Raw genomic sequence first — 18,108 nt, forward strand, 5'->3', positions numbered from 1 at the left:
TCTGCGATTACAAAGTGATTGCCAAGGGAAAGCCTCCCTCAACCAAGGGTATTTGGAGGGGAGAGGGAGGCTTAACCTTGGCAATCGCCTACAACTTACCCTTGTCCCACGATCCAATGATAGCCATATTTACTTTGGACCACCATATGACCTTGACATTCAACATTTAGCGATAGAGTGTAAATTTTAAAAATGTGTTCCCATCTACAATCTATCTAGAAAACTCAACATCATGAAAATCAGAGGGATGATTATTCATGCTATGATCAAAAAGGTGTTTTTTGTTAATTCGGTCACAATCCGAAAAAAGTAGGTGAAGGACATTCATCAAAAATCAGGCACACAACATCAGAGCAGGTACACTATTATGATGCAAGAACATCTTGGAAGGTCAAGCGGTCTTTAAGATTCTGCATGGGCAAAATATTTGTTCAAATATCAACTAGCTTATTGTCCCCATTTCCCAATCATCGAAGTTTATTGTTTTGTTATATAGCATCATTGTAAATACGTACTATAAATATCCTAAATTATTATATGAGAAATGGTTTATTGGTTTGATTACAATAAAATAACATAAAAGTTTTTCGAACTTGGCATAGATGATGTTTGATTTATTCGGAATGATGAAAAAAATTGGGGGGAACATTACATCGGGGGTCATCAGTTGTGTAACTATTCAGAGAATTACAACTGGGCATTTCTAGTCCCCAAAGGTCCCCTCCAGCCCCCCAAAATAGGTTTAAGGTATGTACACTGATGTGTGAACGGCTTTATGAAATGGGTCCCTGGTTCCCACACTAAATGATATATTTACGAATACTACAACAATCTGTGCACGGTACCAGAGTACAATCAGGGAAACACAAAAACTACTACACCTGCACAGGTTCTACCAACACTGATCACGGGAACAAATGAGAAACTTTAACAACTTTGACTCACTTTTAGTGAAGAAGACTTTAACAGGACACTACTCAGGTATTTAGATTAATTTCCTCCATTTCGATTCAGAAAAAAACAGGTCGAGTTAATCCAGAACAGCACAGAACTGAGGAAATTGAAAACAACACCCAGTATGTCTTTGGCCTTTAAAAAAGTCCAAATGACTTCCTCGTCTGACAAGCATCTTATGACGTGTGAAAGATAAGAAACAAGTTAATCTGGTTTACCTCGAAAGTTAGTGCCATTATCAACATACACATCTCCTGCTTGTTGGTTGGAACAAAGCACACACAGTTCAACAAGTTGGAAACAAAATAATTCAAGAAAAACTACATTTTGTAACAACAACATGCACCGATGTCTTTTCGAAAGCGTTTTATCCAGAAGGAAAATTTAAAAAATGAAATAAAATTGACTTTGACTTTGAGCTCCTGTCGTGACCTTGAGATAACACCAGGTGGGTTAACAACAGCCTGTCATCCTTCTGAGGTCGGTAAAATGAGAACCACATTACTGGTAGTAGGGGCACTGCATCAGTGGCACAGCTGTGCTTCCAGAAGATGATGCGACCAGCAATATTCTTCATCTTCTTTTAACAGCCACTATTAACCCACCTTTTCTTCTGGGGGTCAGTTGGTGGAAGATTGGCCTCAGTCTTCACATCCTGGCTGACCAGGCCTGATGTTCGACTAGTTATGGCAGGAATTTGTAATTTGGCCATGGTGCAAGTGATAGCTTGCCTACTCCTCATGAAGGATACCATGGGATTTTTAACATCCACCAATGAATGCTGAATGAGGCTGAACCAAGGAATGAGGATGTTGAGGTCGTGGAGAGATTCACTTACCTTGGCAGTGATATTCATGTCTCTGCTGGCTGTGAGTCAGAGGTCAATAGACATCTGGGTTGGGCTGGGGAGTCATGGATTCACTGGATCATGGGGGGTGGTGCTGCCGGTACCTGTGCGGGAGGACGAAAGTCCAAGTCTTCAGGTCCTTGGCGCTTCCAATCTTGCTCTATGGATGTGACCAGGGATCTGAGATGGGGACTTAATTCCTTTGGTACCAAGTCTCTTCGGAGAATCCTTGGCTATCGCTGGTTGGACTTTGTGTCCAACGAGCGGTTACTGAGACTCAAATGAGATTTGTTACCTGCATGGTCAGTGAGCATCAGCTGCGGCTGTATGGACATGTGGCTCGTTTTCCTGACGCTGATCCTGCTCACCAGATTATCTCAGCAAGGGAGCCTCGTGAGTGGAGGAAGCCAATGGGCCGACCATGTGCCTCGTGGTTGCAACAGGTTGATCAGCGTCTCAAGGAGATGGGGATGGGCCAGACATCTGCCTGGGGGGTGGCCAGACGTAGGCCCCTGTTGTTTCGCGGAAAGTGAATGCAGTGACGTGCTGCTCTGGCGCATGCTCCCATACCTGACCTGACCTGAATGAATGCTGGCAGATGGGAATTTACGTTTAACTTTCATCCCAGGGACGACACACAATCACCCTGCCTGTGAAGCATTGGAATGACAGTTTATTGCTGGGTCAGGATTCAAACCCAGGCAAGACAGCCCTTATGTCAGGTCAGGGCAGAGAATAGATCTGTGACTTGCTACAGGTATCATGTAAAGCTGTACAAACCTATTCCATGGTCGGGTTGTCGGTTACTAAACCGTCTCCCCCATCAGGTTTTTTGGTGAGGAGGGTGTTTGGATGTGGACACCCAGCAGGATTAAAAACAAAACCTGTCAAAGGGCGGAGAAGCTCCTTGTGAGCCAATGACCACCCATATCTAGTGCCCAACTGTGTCTGCGGACGTCCTCCTGCAGTTGGGTTTCTTCTTATTAGGAGGTTGGTGGCAGGATTTGCACTCTGACCACCGTAAAACCCTTCATTCCGCAAAACACAAAAACGCAAAAAAATCTGAAAACCCACTCCGTGGGAGTACCTCCTGTGCAGCTTCCCTTTGCAGGGCAGCTCACCGGATGATGGGTTTGGGGCAAAGCCTTCGGGACCCCCAATCTCTGATGATAGGAGGGAAACCACGGGGTAACATTCCCGGGTCAGATTGCGTGAGAATGTGTCGGAGTGGTGCTGAGGTGTCGTCCACCAGACGGCGGTCTCCTTGGGTTAACCTGAGGTGGTCCCTTGGGTGGGTGCCTGGAATGTCCTTTGCCTAAGAGAGGATGATCACCTGTTTCTATTATCATCTGAGCTCAAGTGTTTGGACATCGGTATTGCAGCACTCTCTGAGGTCCAGAGACCAGATTGCGGCGAGATCATGGTGGGTGGTGACACCGACTATTGGTCTGGTCGCTCTGATGGTGATCATACTCAAGGAGTTGCTGTAGCTGTGTCGAATAAGCTGACCCCAATGATAATTGGGGTAACACCGGTCAACGAGTGCAATATGAGAGTAAGGATTCGTCACTCCTTTGGTGTTATTTCCCTGGTCTCTGTTTATGCTCCGACTGAGGCGAGTGATCTCGCCGTGAAGGATGCATTCTATGCCACGCTCGAGTCTGTGGTTGATCAGTGCCCCAGATGAGATACATTTCTAGTCTTGGGGGATTTCAATGCATCGACTGGAACTGAAAGGGATGGTTATGAGACGTGTGTTGGTCCCCATGGGTCAGGAACAATGAACCAGAATAGCACCAAGTTCCTTGACTTTGCAAGAAGTCATGGACTTAGGATGGCTGGTTCATGGTTTCAGCGCCCACAAGCTCATCGCTGGACTTGGTATTCCAATGCTGGCGGTGTGACAAAGGACATTCACCATGTCCTCGTTGATGGTCACTGGAGGATGATCCAGAACTGCAGGGTTGACCAGAGTGCTCAGTTCCTCAATACTGACCACAGGCTTGTTGTAGCAACTCTGAAGTTGCACCTTAAATCCAGGAGAATGGTACCATCCCAGCCAAGGCTGGATGTTGGCAAGCTCAAGGATGAGAGGGTAGCTGAGGAGTTTGCAAACAGGCTGAGTGGAGATTTGAGGAGCTGCATGCTTTTGGAGGTCCTGAAGAGTTGTGGAGTGCCTTCAAGACCACCGTCCTTGATGTTGCCGGTGGATGCCTTGGAGCTCACCGCAAGGCAAAGATGGATTTTGTCTCTCAAGGGACACTGGATACCTTCGCAGGTCGCAGAGAGTCGCAGGGCGACCAGAGTCGCAGGGCCAGGCTGAATGGCAGAGCTGAGCTGTTCAGGGAGCTGAGGCGAAAAACTGTACGTGCGCTAAGGGTGGACAAGGAGGCCTATGTACGAGGAATCTGTGAGGGGGTAGAGCATCACCTGTGGTCAAGGGATTCTCGTCCTGCTTACAGGGGAATTCACGCATTGTGTTCATCCAAGCCCATCCCTCGGTGTACTGCAGTTAGAGCAGACGGTGGCAGGCTCTTGACAGAGGAGTCCAAAGTGAAGGCCCGCTGGGCCGTTTACTTTGAGCGGTTGTACCAGGTTGATCCACCAGTTGTCGAGTTGGACATCAGGGGTGTTACAATCTCTGTTGCTGACCCTCCAATCAACTGTGGTCCACCTTCTCTTGTGGAAACACAGGCTGCGGTGAACCAGTTGAAATGGGGTAAAGCTCCAGGGATGTGGCATCCATGCTGAACTTCTCAAGGCTGGTGGAAATGCTGCACTCGTGTCATTGCGTGCAGTTCTGTGCTCTGCCTGGAACACAGGCATCATCCCAACTGACTGGAAGAGGGGCCTTGTTGTCCCTCTCTGGAAAGGGAAGGGTGTTCGCCAAGACTGCGCCAACTACCGAGGGGTGACGCTGCTCTCAGTGCCGGGAAAGGTCTTTGCTCGGATAATTCTTTATAGGTTTCGCCACCATCTGCTTGAGCACCAGCGTCCAGAGCATTCAGGCTTTACACCAAAGAGGTCAACGATTGACCGTATCCTTGCTCTTCGGTTCCTCACCGAACGCAGACAAGAGTTTCGGCAGGGGCTGCTTGCAGCCTTTGTTGATCTCTGTAAAGCGTTCGATTCGGTGAATGGGGATGCCCTCTGGAGGATTCTTGGTCTTCGTGGGGTGCCACCAAATCTGATCGATGTGATGTCTGAATTTCACTCTGGTACTGAGAGTGCTGTGAGATGTGGTAGTACCAACTCTGTCTTATTTCCAGTTGTTACTGGAGTTCATCAGGGGTGTGTACTGGCCCCCACACTTTTCACCACTTGTATGGACTGGATTCTCGGGAGGATGTTGGAGAGATCAAGCTGTGGTGCATCATTTGGCAATGTCAAGATCTCTGACCTTGACTTCGCAGATGATGCACTCATCTTTGCGGAGACTTTAGACATCCTCTTGGGGGCCCTCGAGGTGCTGAATGAGGAGTCGGAGCCGCTGGTATTTCGGGTTTCCTGGGTCAAAACTAAGATCCAGGCTTTCAATGACATCTTGGATGCCGCTGTCCTGTCTGTGCCTGTTTGTGGTGAGGATGTTGAGGTCGTGGAGAGATTCACTTACCTTGGCAGTGATATTCATGTCTCTGCCGGCTGTGAGTCAGAGGTCAATAAACGTCTGGGTCGGGCCTGGGGAATCATGGATTCACTGGATGATGGGGTGTGGCGTGTGGCGCTGCCGGTACCTGTGCGGGAGGACGAAAGTCCGACAATAATCGTAATAATTCAAGAAAATAAACTTTATTCTATGTTCTTAATAACTGTTTATATTCATGAAAATAAATATCATAAAAGCAGGGCACAAACTTGTGAATTAAGGGTACAGTTTGGGCAAATTTTAAAGTTGAAGTCCCTCGAACCCTTTTTCCTCATTACGCTATAAGTTTGTGGATTTGCTGTTCGTGGGGATTTTGAAGAATGTAACCCCACGTGAACGGCAATGCCCTCCTGTATCACTGGGACACTGCGTGGGGTGTCGTGTTCTCTGAACTCCCTAGTTGCTTATATAATTTATTGGAAACAAAATGTCCAAGTAGGGAATTAAAACGTTGGATGTGATTACTGAAATGTAAATAAATTAAAACCTTCATTCGCACAACAATAATACTTTACCCACATGACAGACAATAAAGAAACCGAAGAACCACGCAGTTTATTTAACATTTTCCCGAAACACTTTAAAAGAAACGTCCTACAAACACCACATCAATCTGTGATATCACAGCACTATGTGCAAGCAAGAAAACACACAACTGCACAAGTTCGACCAAGACTGGTACCTCAACAAAAAAGAAACTTCAACTGTCACTCACCTGTAGTGAAGAAGTTCAGAAGTTGAAGACTTGAAGAAGAACTTACTCAGGTGTTGAGAATCCTTCCCTCGATTTTCATGCGTAAAAAAAACACTTCTTGTAAATAATCCACACCAACGGAGCAGATCTTCGAAAAATGGGAAAGCTCACAGAGTACCTGTTCAGGTTCACAAATCGAGATGATGGTTCTCTCGATCTAAGTTCCTCATTCCATGAATACTGGGTGTGGGTGTGTGAGTGTGGAATAAAAATGAGGCAAAACGAGTTTTTGTTCCATCTTCATCTGCTCCATTTTATTTATTTATTTATTTTTTATAAACACAATAACATTAATAATTATTAATAATAATTTTTTTTTAATAATAAACATAAACATTGGGCTGAATAAACAACGAATAACAAGGAACTTTAGTGCAGGAGGAGGACACTGAGCCCATTAATCATGTGTTACGTTATGTGATGTATGGTTAAACCATGACGATTCATTCATTCATTCCTGTGTACATGTGATGTATGTTTAAACCATGACGATTCATTGATTCATCCCTGTGTACACGTGATGTATGTTTAAACCATGACTATTCATTCATTCATTCGTGTGTACATGTGATGTATGTTGAAACCATGACTCTTCATTCATTCATGTGTACATGTGATGTATGTTTAAACCATGACGATTCATTCATTCATTTGTGTGTACATGTGATGTATGTGTAAACAATGACGATTCATTCATTCATTCGTGTGTACATGTGATGTATGTTTAAACCATGACTATTCATTCATTCATGTGTACATGTGATGTATGTTTAAACCATGACGATTCATTCATTCATTCGTGTGTACATGTGATGTATGTTTAAACCATGACGATTCATTCATTCATTCGTGTGTACATGTGATGTACGTTTAAACCATGACTCTTCATTCATTCATGTGTACATGTGATGCATGTTTAAACCATGACGATTCATTGATTCATTCCTGTGTACATGTGATGTATGTTTAAACCATGACAATTCATTCATTCATTCGTGTGGACATGTGATGTATGTTTAAACCATGACGATTCATTCATTCATTCATTCGTGTGTACATGTGATGTATGTTTAAACCATGACGATTCATTCATTAATTTGTGTGTACATGTGATGTATGTTTAAACCATGAAGATTCATTCATTCATTTGTGTGTACATGTGATGTATGTTTAAACCATGACGATTCATTCATTCATTTGTGTGTACATATGATGCATGTTTAAACCATGACGATTCATTCCTTCCTTTGTGTGTACATGTGATGTATGTTTAAACCATGACGATTCAATCATTTATTCGTGTGTACATGTGATGTATGTTTAAACCATGATGATTCAATCATTCATTCGTGTGTACATGTGATGTATGTTTAAACCATGACGATTCAATCATTCATTCGTGTGTACATATGATGTATGTTTAAACCATGACGATTGATTCATTCCTTTGTGTGTACATGTGATGTATGTTTAAACCATGACGATTCAATCATTCATTCGTGTGTACATGTGATGTATGTTTAAACCATGACGATTCATTCATTTATTCGTGTGTACATGTGATGTATGTTTGCATCATTATTTGGGGCATTCCTGTGCAAGTGATGTAGTGTCTCGTGGGTTCCATCAGGAATTTGTAATTAATTCAGGATGCCGGCGATAGCTTACCAACTCTTCACGAAGAACACCGTTGGTTATTTGACGTCCACCAACTAATGTCAGCACACGGGACGCCCGGCTTTACGTGCATCCTTGGGACGAAGATGAACACCTTGATGATCGCCCTGCCTGTGAAACACCAGGACGGTAGTTTATGGCTGGGTCGGGATTCGAACCCAGCCGTCCAGGGTTCATCTGAAACACGTTTTGAAGATCGTTCTCCCCGATGAGTTCCGTTCAGGCTCCGATTGAACTTTCCGAACTCGAACATCGATCGGATGACGTCGGTGGATCGGGATTCCCGAATGATGTTTGTTTTGATCAATGAGAACGAGACGAGAACGAGTTTGTTTATCAAACTGGATGATCAGAGAGAGAACGGGGTTCGAGTTCACGTTATCATCACGTGGGAGGGTTAAATACCCGCGGGTTGTTCTTTAACAAGAAAATAACTCAAGTTGAAAAACATGTTGAAAAGTTCGCTGATGTTATTAGAATAACCACGTGACTTGCTATGAGAGTGGAATGCGCGGGAGATCGCGCTCCCGTTATGCGAGGCTGCGTCACACGTTGTTCATGACGTCACGGAAGGAAGCTCCTCTTCCTGAGCTCAATTCACGGAAGTGTTTTCACTTTTTTCAAACTTCATCAGCAGGAGAGGTAACGTGTCTGTACTCGAACCGGGTTAAGGAATGATCAAGTTATTAATGAGGAATGTTGTACAATGATCTTGTTTGTTTCATTCTGATAATGGAGAGTTAAGAGTGCAGAGAGTGCGATCGGGAAGACTCGTGTGGTTCGGCAGGAAGACTCGTGTGGTTCGGCAGGAAGACTCGTGTGGTTCGGCAGGAAGACTCGTGTGGTTCGGCAGGAAGACTCGTGTGGTTCGGCAGGAAGACTCGTGTGGTTCGGCAGGAAGACTCGTGTGGTTCGGCAGGAAGACTCGTGTGGTTCGGCAGGAAGACTCGTGTGGTTCGGCAGGAAGACTCGTGTGGTTCGGCAGGAAGACTCGTGTGGTTCTGCAGGAAGACTCGCGTGGTTCTGCAGGAAGACTCGCGTGGTTCGGCAGGAAGACTCGCGTGGTTCGGCAGGAAGACTCGCGTGGTTCGGCAGGAAGACTCGCGTGGTTCGGCAGGAAGACTCGTGTGGTTCGGCAGGAAGATGTCTGTTACAGGGAGTGAGAGAAGTTTCTGGTTCAATGTGGTTTGTTGTCGTAAATGAAGAAGAAGAACCAAAAGATGAATGTTCAATGTGAAGATAACACTTGTTATGAGGATCCAGTTATTAATTCCTGATAACATCACAATGTGAACGTTTGTAGAGAAAGGAATGAAATTTTATTCCACAAAAGATGATTCCGTGTAATAGAGAACAATCCCCCGTGTCACAATCTACTCATTCAGAACTCCATTACAATCTGATAACCTTCACTTGTTAAACTATTACAAAGGGGATCAACTCATGGGGTAAGGACACGTAACCAGGTACAGCTGCTAGTTGTGTTGGTAACGTGCTCCCTGATCAGGGTTTCGTCCCTAATTGGGGTAAATATAACCAAAAAAGTGTTGTTCTGGTTCAGCATCAGCAAAGGACAACACATCTCGGGGGCATGAGCCCCTGTGATTGGGGATGTTAGTTTGGGGTCGTGTTCAGGGTTTCATTACTTTCACCACTGAATGTGCACTAACGAAGGTTTTAGTCGATGCCGCTATGTCATTTTGTGAAAATTTCAAATAGTTTTTTTGTCAAATCGTTCAAATTTAGTCTTTGAGACTGACACATTACAAACTAGAGGGGGAGCACTCGGCAGAGTGCAAAACCTCCGCCACCAATACTGCTGGATCACTTAAATGAACGTGATATCCTATTCATTGAAGGTCAAAACGGATCAGACTCTACTGAACCACGATTGAATAAACTAAACGAGATCGACGCGCATGTAGAAATGCCAAAAAAAAAATCGAAATTTTTTTTGAAAAAAAGTTGCAAAATTTTGTTGTTTTTTTTTCTCTAACAAATTTTTTTTGGGGGGGTTAGAAATCACTTACAACATGGAGGAATGCAAAACAAAAATTCAAATATTTTTTCAAAATGGCCGCCATAGCGGCCATATTGGACTTTGGACCAAGTCCAAAATCTAATGGCATGATCCTTGAACAATACCTAATCCCCCCCACCAAGTTTCGTCGAAATCCGTCCAGGAGTTTTTCCGTAATACTGTTCACAAACAAACAAGCAGTCATAGACTGGTACTTACGAAATCGTCAACTTGACCTCTGACCTTGTCTAATAAAAGCTGTCTCGAGAGAAGGTAGCAACGCAAACCAGAAGTTTCTATGATGATTCTGTACCAAACCATCAAAAATCGAATGTTTGACTTCACTGTGACCTTGACCTTTGACCGATTTTGACCAAAATATAATCAGCGCTAGCCATCACGCTCCTGAATCACGGGGTGTAATTTGACATTGGTAGCTTCTTCCGTTCTCGAGTTATCGTGCCTACAAACAAACACACACACAAACAAACAAACAAACATGCAGTCATAGACGAAATCGTCAACTTGACCTCTGACCTTGTCTAATAAAAGCTGTCTCTGGAGAAGGAAGCAATGCAAACCAGAAGTTTCTACGATGATTCTGTACCAAACCATCAAGAATCGAATGTTTGACCTCACTGTGACCTTGACCTTTGACCGATTTTTGACCAAAATCTAATCAGCGATAACCATCACCCTCCTGAATCACGTGGTGTAATTTGACATTGGTAGCTTCTTCCGTTCTCGAGTTATAACTTTTTTTTTGGATGTTTGACCTCACTGTGACCTTGACCTTCGACCGATTCTGAGCAAAATCTAATCAGCACTCGCCATCACGCTCCTGAATCACGTGGTGTGATTTGAGATTGGTATCTCCTTCCGTTCTCGAGTTATCATGCCTACAAACACACAAACAAACACACAGACAAACAGAAACGGAAGTCATCAATATACTTACGAAATCTTTACATTTCGTAAGTAACAAGCAGTCATAGACTGGTACTTACGAAATCGTCAACTTGACCTCTGACCTTGTCTAATAAAAACTCTCTCCAGTGAAGGCAGCGACGCAAACCAGAAGTTTCTACGATGATTCTGTACCAAACCATCAAAAATCGTAACGTCGACCGAAGCAAAAATCTCCATTTCTCCAAGTAATTATTTTATATTATTTTATCAAAGTCACAAAACCGTAATATTCGGCCATCCACCAACAATCTTTACATAATCCGACGGCTTAGCGAGTCAGGCATGTGACGATAACCTTTATTGGGATAAAAAATGACTTTTAAACACCATCTTTATTGAAAACACCATCAGCGCGCAAACGCAAAACCTTTACGTGATCAACGCCGCCTCTGCTCAAGCGCACTGCACCACGTGACGACCCGTGACGCACGAGTGAAATATTTTTTATACAATCTTAAAAAGTCTCCAAAACATCCGATTTTTACCAGAATTTCGACAACCGAGTTTTAAGCGTCCAAAGCGATCGCAAAAACCGAAGACAAAATTAAAATCGAAGTTAAAACGAACTCGTAACGTCGAGCGAAGCAAAAGTCTCCATTTCTCCACGCAATTATTTTATATTATTTTATCAAAGTCACAAAACCGTAATATTCGGCCATCCACAACAATCTTTGCATAATCCGACGGCTCCGCGAGTCAGGCATGCGACGATAACCTTTATTGGGATAAAAAATGACTTTTAAACACCATCTTTATCGAAAACACCGTCAGCGTGCACACGGAAAACCTTAACATGACTCAACGATGCGTCTGCTCGAGCGCACTGCATCACGGGACGACCTGTGACGCGTCGAGTGAAATATTTTTTATACAATCTTAAAACGTCTCCAAAACATCCGATTTTTACCAGAATTTCGACAACCGAGTTTTAAGCGTCTAAAGCGATCGCAAAAACCGAAGACAAAATTAAAATCGAAGTTAAAACGAACTCGTAACGTCGAGCGAAGCAAAAATACTCCATTTCTCCACATTAATTTATGGAATTATGTTTGACCTCACTGTGACCTTGACCTTTGACCGATTTTGACCAAAATCTAATCAGCGCTAGCCATCACCCTCCTGAATCACGTGGTGTAATTTGACATTGGTAGCTTCTTCCGTTCTCGAGTTTTCGTGCCTACAAACAAACAAACACACAAACAAACAAACAGAAACGGAAGTGATCAATATACTTACGAAATCTTTAGATTTCGTAAGTAACAAATAAACAAACAAACAGAAAGGGGTGAAAACAGTAACCTCCGATCTTCGATGGCGGAGGATAAAAAAAAAAAAAAAAATATATATATATATATATATATATATATATATATATATATATATATATATATATATATATATATATATATATATATATATATATCCCACCCCCAGTGGGCCAGGATGTGTATGCAGCAAGTCATTCACCTGCAACAATTCCTTTGATTGAAAGTTCTTGGATGGAATGAGAGCAATAAAGTCATGAAAACCAAAGTTGGAGCACAGCAAGTTGTGATCAAGGCAACAAACTCATTAATGGCATGTTTGCTTGTAAGAAATCAATCATCCAGAGATATAAATCTGAAAGAAGTGATCGGAGAATATAAATTCTCTCCCATTAACCATATGTTGATGTCAATGGATGGATGACTCCATTCGTGCATTGACAAAGCACGACTTGTAAGTCTGCTGGAAGAACCGATAGAAACATAAGAGGAAATGATAATGCGATTTCCACTGATCAACCAATTGTGGTCACTGGTGATACATCAATTCTCTTTGATGCAATGGCTGACCTTCATGAAATGGCTGTGTTCAAGTACAATATAAAAATACTGCAGTGATCTGGCTCATGATTTTGTTTGTGCCATACAGAGCAAAAGCAAATCGGACATTAATTCATATGTAGTGTTTGATAACGACAACATGAAATCGCGAAAAGAGCGCACAAGACAACATCAGCCTGGAGGAAAATCAACACACATCCCACGGTACAAAATTGATAACAGCACACGTATTTGAGAGATTTTAACAAATTTATGAACAGCATCAAGACAAACAAAAAAACCTTCTGACACTCTACTTGGCCCAGCAGGTGATTGAGAAGTGCAACTGTGCAGTCACAACCATTAATTTCATGGGTGTGCTGATGAAGCGGTCACAAAAATCTTCAATCAGTGTGGAAAGCACACAAGAAGAAGCAGGTGCACTGCTAATACGGTACGCTTCAGAACTGCAACAAATTGGAAAGAATGTTCACATTTATTCTCCAGTCACAGATGTGTTGGTCCTTCCACTCTCAGCAATGTCAGCACTGGGTGATCAAACGGTGGTCATTATGGGTACTGGAGTAAATCGTTGGCTTATCTTTTTATAACCCATATACTGTATCATGCACTCGGGATGCCCAGGCTCTTGAGGGTTTCCATGCAATCAGTGGTTGTGACACAACTGGACGCATATTTGGCAAGAGCAAGACTGCTTGGTAGAATGCCTTTGTGGAATGCAGTGAAGATGTGATTCGTGCACTTTGTGGACTTGGGTCTGTGAAGGAATCTTCTCCTGATGTACTCAAGGGTTGCGAAGAGTTTGTCTGCAATTTACTGAGCCCGAAAAAGGCATCTTTCAACCAAGCATCTCTACACACCATTGGCATTACTTCCGAGAGCTCAACACACAGCAGGGCACAGAAATCAATCTCTTGAAATCAATAATAACATTGTATGTGACTATTGTTTGTGATTTTCGTTTATTAAAAAAATTAGCATGTTCAATTTCTTTTTTTTTTTTTTTTTGGTAAATCTTACTCGATCTCCTTAGTTTGCCAAACTATATGTAGTTGACAAGACACCTTTCCACATTCAGCTGGTTTTGAACCATTGACCCCTTGTTAAGGAGTCATTAATAACAATGGGCACATCATTTCATATCAAATGTGATTATAACAAGAACATTACAGGTACTTTTATATGTAGCAGTATTGGCGAACAGTCCGCACTGCTCTGTCATAATTTTGGAGTTATAGAATTATTAAATTTAGATCAAACTGCAAAAATTTATGCTGACTTGGGGCTTTTTTTTACAATGGCTAAAAATGCCTCAAGATGACTCAAGAAAAAATGCCAATCTAACTTTTCATGAAGTTAAGACATTAAATTCGTCAACAAAATACAACGGCAAAAATCTATATGAAATTTTCACGAACTCCAAAATTGTGACATGGCAGTATAGACGATTATGTTTTCACTCCTGTCTGTCTGTGTGTCTGTCAATGAGCAGGATATCTCAAAAAGTTATTAACGGATTCGGATTAAACGTGGTGGGTGGACAGGTTGGGTGTATAACGAGGACAAATTGGTTCAATCTGGGTGAAGATCCAGATCCAGATAAGGGAATTTTCATTAATTTTAAAAAATGATTCTTCACCATTGAGAGATGGGATCAAAAACGGTATACGTATAGCATGATATCTCAACAAGTTGTGGATGAGTTATCCTGGAACAGCCTCCGTGTCCAGATTATTTGAGGAAAGAATACTCCAGGCAGCTTACCAACACTGAGAGGTTTCAATCACTTTTCACTTTATTCTAAAACACTCAAACTGTGACGGTACGAACCGTGCTTTTGCACACAAAATTACACCATTGCGCCAGATGGAAGATCCAAAAACCCCGACCCCTCCCAGCGGAGATGACGCAACTCATGGGTAAGCATAAATATGCATGAAGCAAGACGTGAATATGCATGAGGCAAGACATGAACATACATGAGGAAAGACATGGGTGGAACATAAATATCCATTTTACATTCAAACTTGGTTGCATCACATTCCTCGCCTGCTTTTTATATAAACTACAACAGCAATTGATTGAGCAAAGATAGTTATGTGAACAGGAGAACTGGGGTAGCTACCTTGGCTCAGAACTTTATCAAATTGCTATTGAATATTGTCAAAAATGTTGAACATTTGTCAAAAATGAAATAAACTGATGACATCGTATCCCATATGCAGTCACTAAATTCATGGACCAGACTATGGCTCCTCCTCTTCCTTTGTATGCAGCACACAACTGCAGTGGCATCATTGGCTGAGGGCATGGCTTTGCCGCTGATGCAATGCCCCAATTACTAGTACAGTGCTACTCATTTTGTCAACTTCATAATGATGACAGGCTGAGTCAACCCCACCTGGTGTTTATTCAATGGTGACAGGGGCTCAAACTCAGGATCCGAAGATCCCAAGCCAGCCACACTAACCGCTAAGTCAACACCAGGCTGGTAGACTATGGCAAATGGATTGCGACATAGTGTAAAATAACATGAGAATATGAAATTCACAATCTCTAGAACACAATCAAGAACCTCACTCCTCTGGACGGCTCAGTTGTGGGTCGCATGTAAATATGAGGTTTGCCATCCTTCATGGTGTCGATTCGCACTTTTCGAACCCGACCGTCTACATTGGGCAATGTCTCAATAACATGTCCAGATGGCCAGTCGTTCCTATGAGCATCTGCCTTCAGCATGACTGATGCTGTCACACTGAGAACATAATTTTACTCAGCACTCCTTGGCCGAATTGTGAGTTGACAGAGCACATCTGGTACATATATTCCATTGGTTAAGAAGGATGAGTCTGGATTGCAATGTTTTTGCATTGAATGTTCTGCATTGTGTAAGAGGATGTTTGGTCCTGTGAATAGGGCAGAATTGTTGCGGATCTTCTATTCGGTGACGAGGGCCCTGATTCTTAGAAGGCGATGTGAATGCTGCGGTCAGTTGCTCGACAATCTGTGGCAGTTATTCACCCGTGACTTCGGTCTTGCTTGCTCTGATCCTTGGACGAGTGTCACTAATGAAGGCGTACATTCTGTTCTTTGTAGTGAGTGGAGCTTTCACCTTAGTAGCTGAAGAACATGATCTGTCATATCATGAGAAAACCATCAGACTGAAGTCATCTTGAATGTTTATATTTGATACAAAGAATGCGAGCATCGAAAATTATGGAAAGGTGACATTGTGGGTTTCTTTATACTTGACGGCCTCCATCCTCCAATGGTCCACAAGGTCAAGTGGAAGCTTCGCTATGATTGGTTTGAGGAACAGAGATATAACCAAAGCTGCAAGTCTGGGAAGGGAACCTCGGCTGCTTCTGCTCTGGTCTCTTCAAGGGGTATTGTGTGGTTGATGTTGTGGTTTTATTTTTTTTTACACAAGAACCGTCTTCGCCAATGCCCCCTCCCCTGGAAAGAAAAAAAAAAACTACAAAATAAAAAACATTTTACAAATTTCTTTTTTTGGTCTGGTGTTGATGTGACGCAGGCATGAGAAGCTGAATGGCCTCCATCTGCTTCTACTTTTGTATCCTTGTGTAACCAAGATAAGAAAACGCGTTCACACATTCAATTTTCTCTCCAAGCCAGGGGTTGGGTTTGTGGTTATGGTGGCTGGCTTGGAATCTTAGGGTCCTGAGTTCAAGCCCTGTTGGCCACTGAATTAACACCAGGTGGGGTTGACTCAGCCTGTCATTCTTCTGAAGTCAGCGAAATGAGTACCAGTGTACACTCGAATAGTGGCACAGCATCAGCAGTATAGTTTTTCCCAAGCAAAATGATATCTACTTGATAGCCATATGCAAGAAGAAGAAGGATCTTCTCACCCCCCCTTCCCCCCCCTGCATGTACAGTAGGGTTGAAATGTCCATTGTACCAATGTGATGATACCAGGTGTGCCTTTGAATGAGAGTTTGAGTAAAACAACGCTCAAGTCACAGATCAGATGGTGCACTCGTGAAATCACATTATAATCTGTGTTTCCGTGTTTGTCGACGTAAGTACATTGCCATCAGAAACCTGTTACTCTGTTCTGTTACTTTTGTTTGGAATGAGTTTTGAGTTCACCTTCTGATTGGCTTCTTCTTCAGTTTGTAGTGTAATTTCAAAATCCTGAATGATTATTCCAAACCTAATTGTTCTTTATGTTGATGTACTTGCTCTTTCATTACTTTAAGTTTTTCTAATTTTCAATCTCCATTTGCAGATTTCAATTCAACTCTGATCCGCACTCTTGTGAGCCCAAGGAGATGGCTTATTTTTCTTCTTCTGATGTTGGAGATAGTTTGGATGAACTCATATGCCCAGTGTGCTTTGAACTCTATGAGGAGCCCATTGCTTTGCCATGCGGCCACTCGTTTTGTCGTATGTGTATCGAGACATCCTGGGAGAGCAGGGAAGAAGACACAGGTTGTGTTTGTCCAAATTGCCGTGAGGTTTTTCCACAAAAACCAAAACTCAAGAAGATTGTAATCATTGCCAACTTGGTGGAAAATATTAAGTTGAAAAAGAGAGAGGTTGGGTTGGGGGTTGAGGTCCGAGATGCAGAACATGGTGATGTGAAAGTTAATGAAGGAGTAAAATCAGGGGGCACTGATAGTTACTGTGAGGTTTGTAATAGAGAGGCAGCCAAGAGGTGTGTACCTTGTGAGATCCTCTGCTGTGCACAACACCTGAAGCCTCACAAACAGAAAGGGCATAAACTGGTGGATCCTGGAGTGAAGATTGAGGAACAAAGATGCAATGACCACGGAAAGCCAATCCTACTCTATTGTAAGGATGATGGGAGCTTGATGTGCATCACGTGCATGGGTGGAAAACATCAGGACCACAACGTTGTTGGCGTGGAGTTTGCTCTTGCTGAACTAAAGTTGAGTAAATCGGTGAAAAAATGGTTATTTATGTATTATATCCATATAATTGTTTTATAGGAGTCTTGTGTTTAGGCCTGAATTATTTTTTAACTTTCCAATTGGCAATTATTCAAGTTTCATCGAAATTGTGTGTGTAGTTTCGGAGAAGAGAGCAAATACCTATTTGTATACCTGGGGTTGGCTTATGGTTATGGTGGTGGGCATGGGATCCTAAGGTCCTGAGTTCAAATCCTGCTCAACTGTTGAATTAATACCAGGTGGAGTTGACTTAGCCTGCCATCCTTCTGAGGTCGAGAAAATGAGTACCAGCTTGCTGGGATGATTGAGCCATTTTTGTATCATGCGTTGCAGTGGCAACCCATCCAGGATCGTGTCCAATAGCCCAAGAGACGGCTTTTGCAGCACCAATGCTCTGTATAGAGTATGGTTCCAATGGATGGATGGAATTGGCAATTACCCATTTCTGATCAGCTCATTACATTATGGGAGCAGAATA

At 42.8% G+C, this 18,108-nt stretch overlaps 3 protein-coding genes across 6 annotated transcripts in view; 1 reads left to right on the forward strand and 2 right to left on the reverse strand.

Annotated features, from left to right (window-relative positions):
- Positions 1–6,373, reverse strand: part of LOC147033514 (uncharacterized) — a 35,054-nt gene extending 28,681 nt beyond the window's left edge. For 2 of the 3 annotated variants that reach the window (XM_085855963.1, XM_085855949.1), the window contains exon 1: positions 6,163–6,373. The gene's annotated coding sequence lies outside the window, so the exon portion shown is untranslated. Of the gene's footprint in view, positions 1–945; positions 1,102–6,162 lie in introns of those variants that run through there. The other variant, XM_085855955.1, reaches the window with a different exon arrangement.
- LOC147033509 (E3 ubiquitin-protein ligase TRIM7-like) overlaps positions 1–18,108 on the reverse strand; it is a 1,095,521-nt gene that overhangs the window by 255,793 nt on the left and 821,620 nt on the right. The gene's annotated exons all lie outside the window — the stretch shown is intronic.
- LOC147033515 (E3 ubiquitin/ISG15 ligase TRIM25-like) overlaps positions 8,447–18,108 on the forward strand; it is a 52,690-nt gene continuing 43,028 nt past the window's right edge. Inside the window, exons 1-2 of one of the 2 annotated variants that reach the window (XM_085855500.1) lie at positions 8,447–8,520; positions 16,946–17,607. In XM_085855500.1, the coding sequence (XP_085711626.1) occupies positions 16,989–17,607 (619 nt within the window). In that variant the 5' untranslated portion in view covers positions 8,447–8,520; positions 16,946–16,988. The remainder of the gene's footprint in view (positions 8,521–16,945; positions 17,608–18,108) is intronic. The other variant, XM_085855505.1, reaches the window with a different exon arrangement.

Source organism: Eptatretus burgeri, chromosome 2 (assembly GCF_056783735.1).
Source record: "Eptatretus burgeri isolate ZD-2024b chromosome 2, Ebu_testis_v1, whole genome shotgun sequence".
Taxonomy (NCBI): Eukaryota; Metazoa; Chordata; class Myxini; order Myxiniformes; family Myxinidae; genus Eptatretus; species Eptatretus burgeri.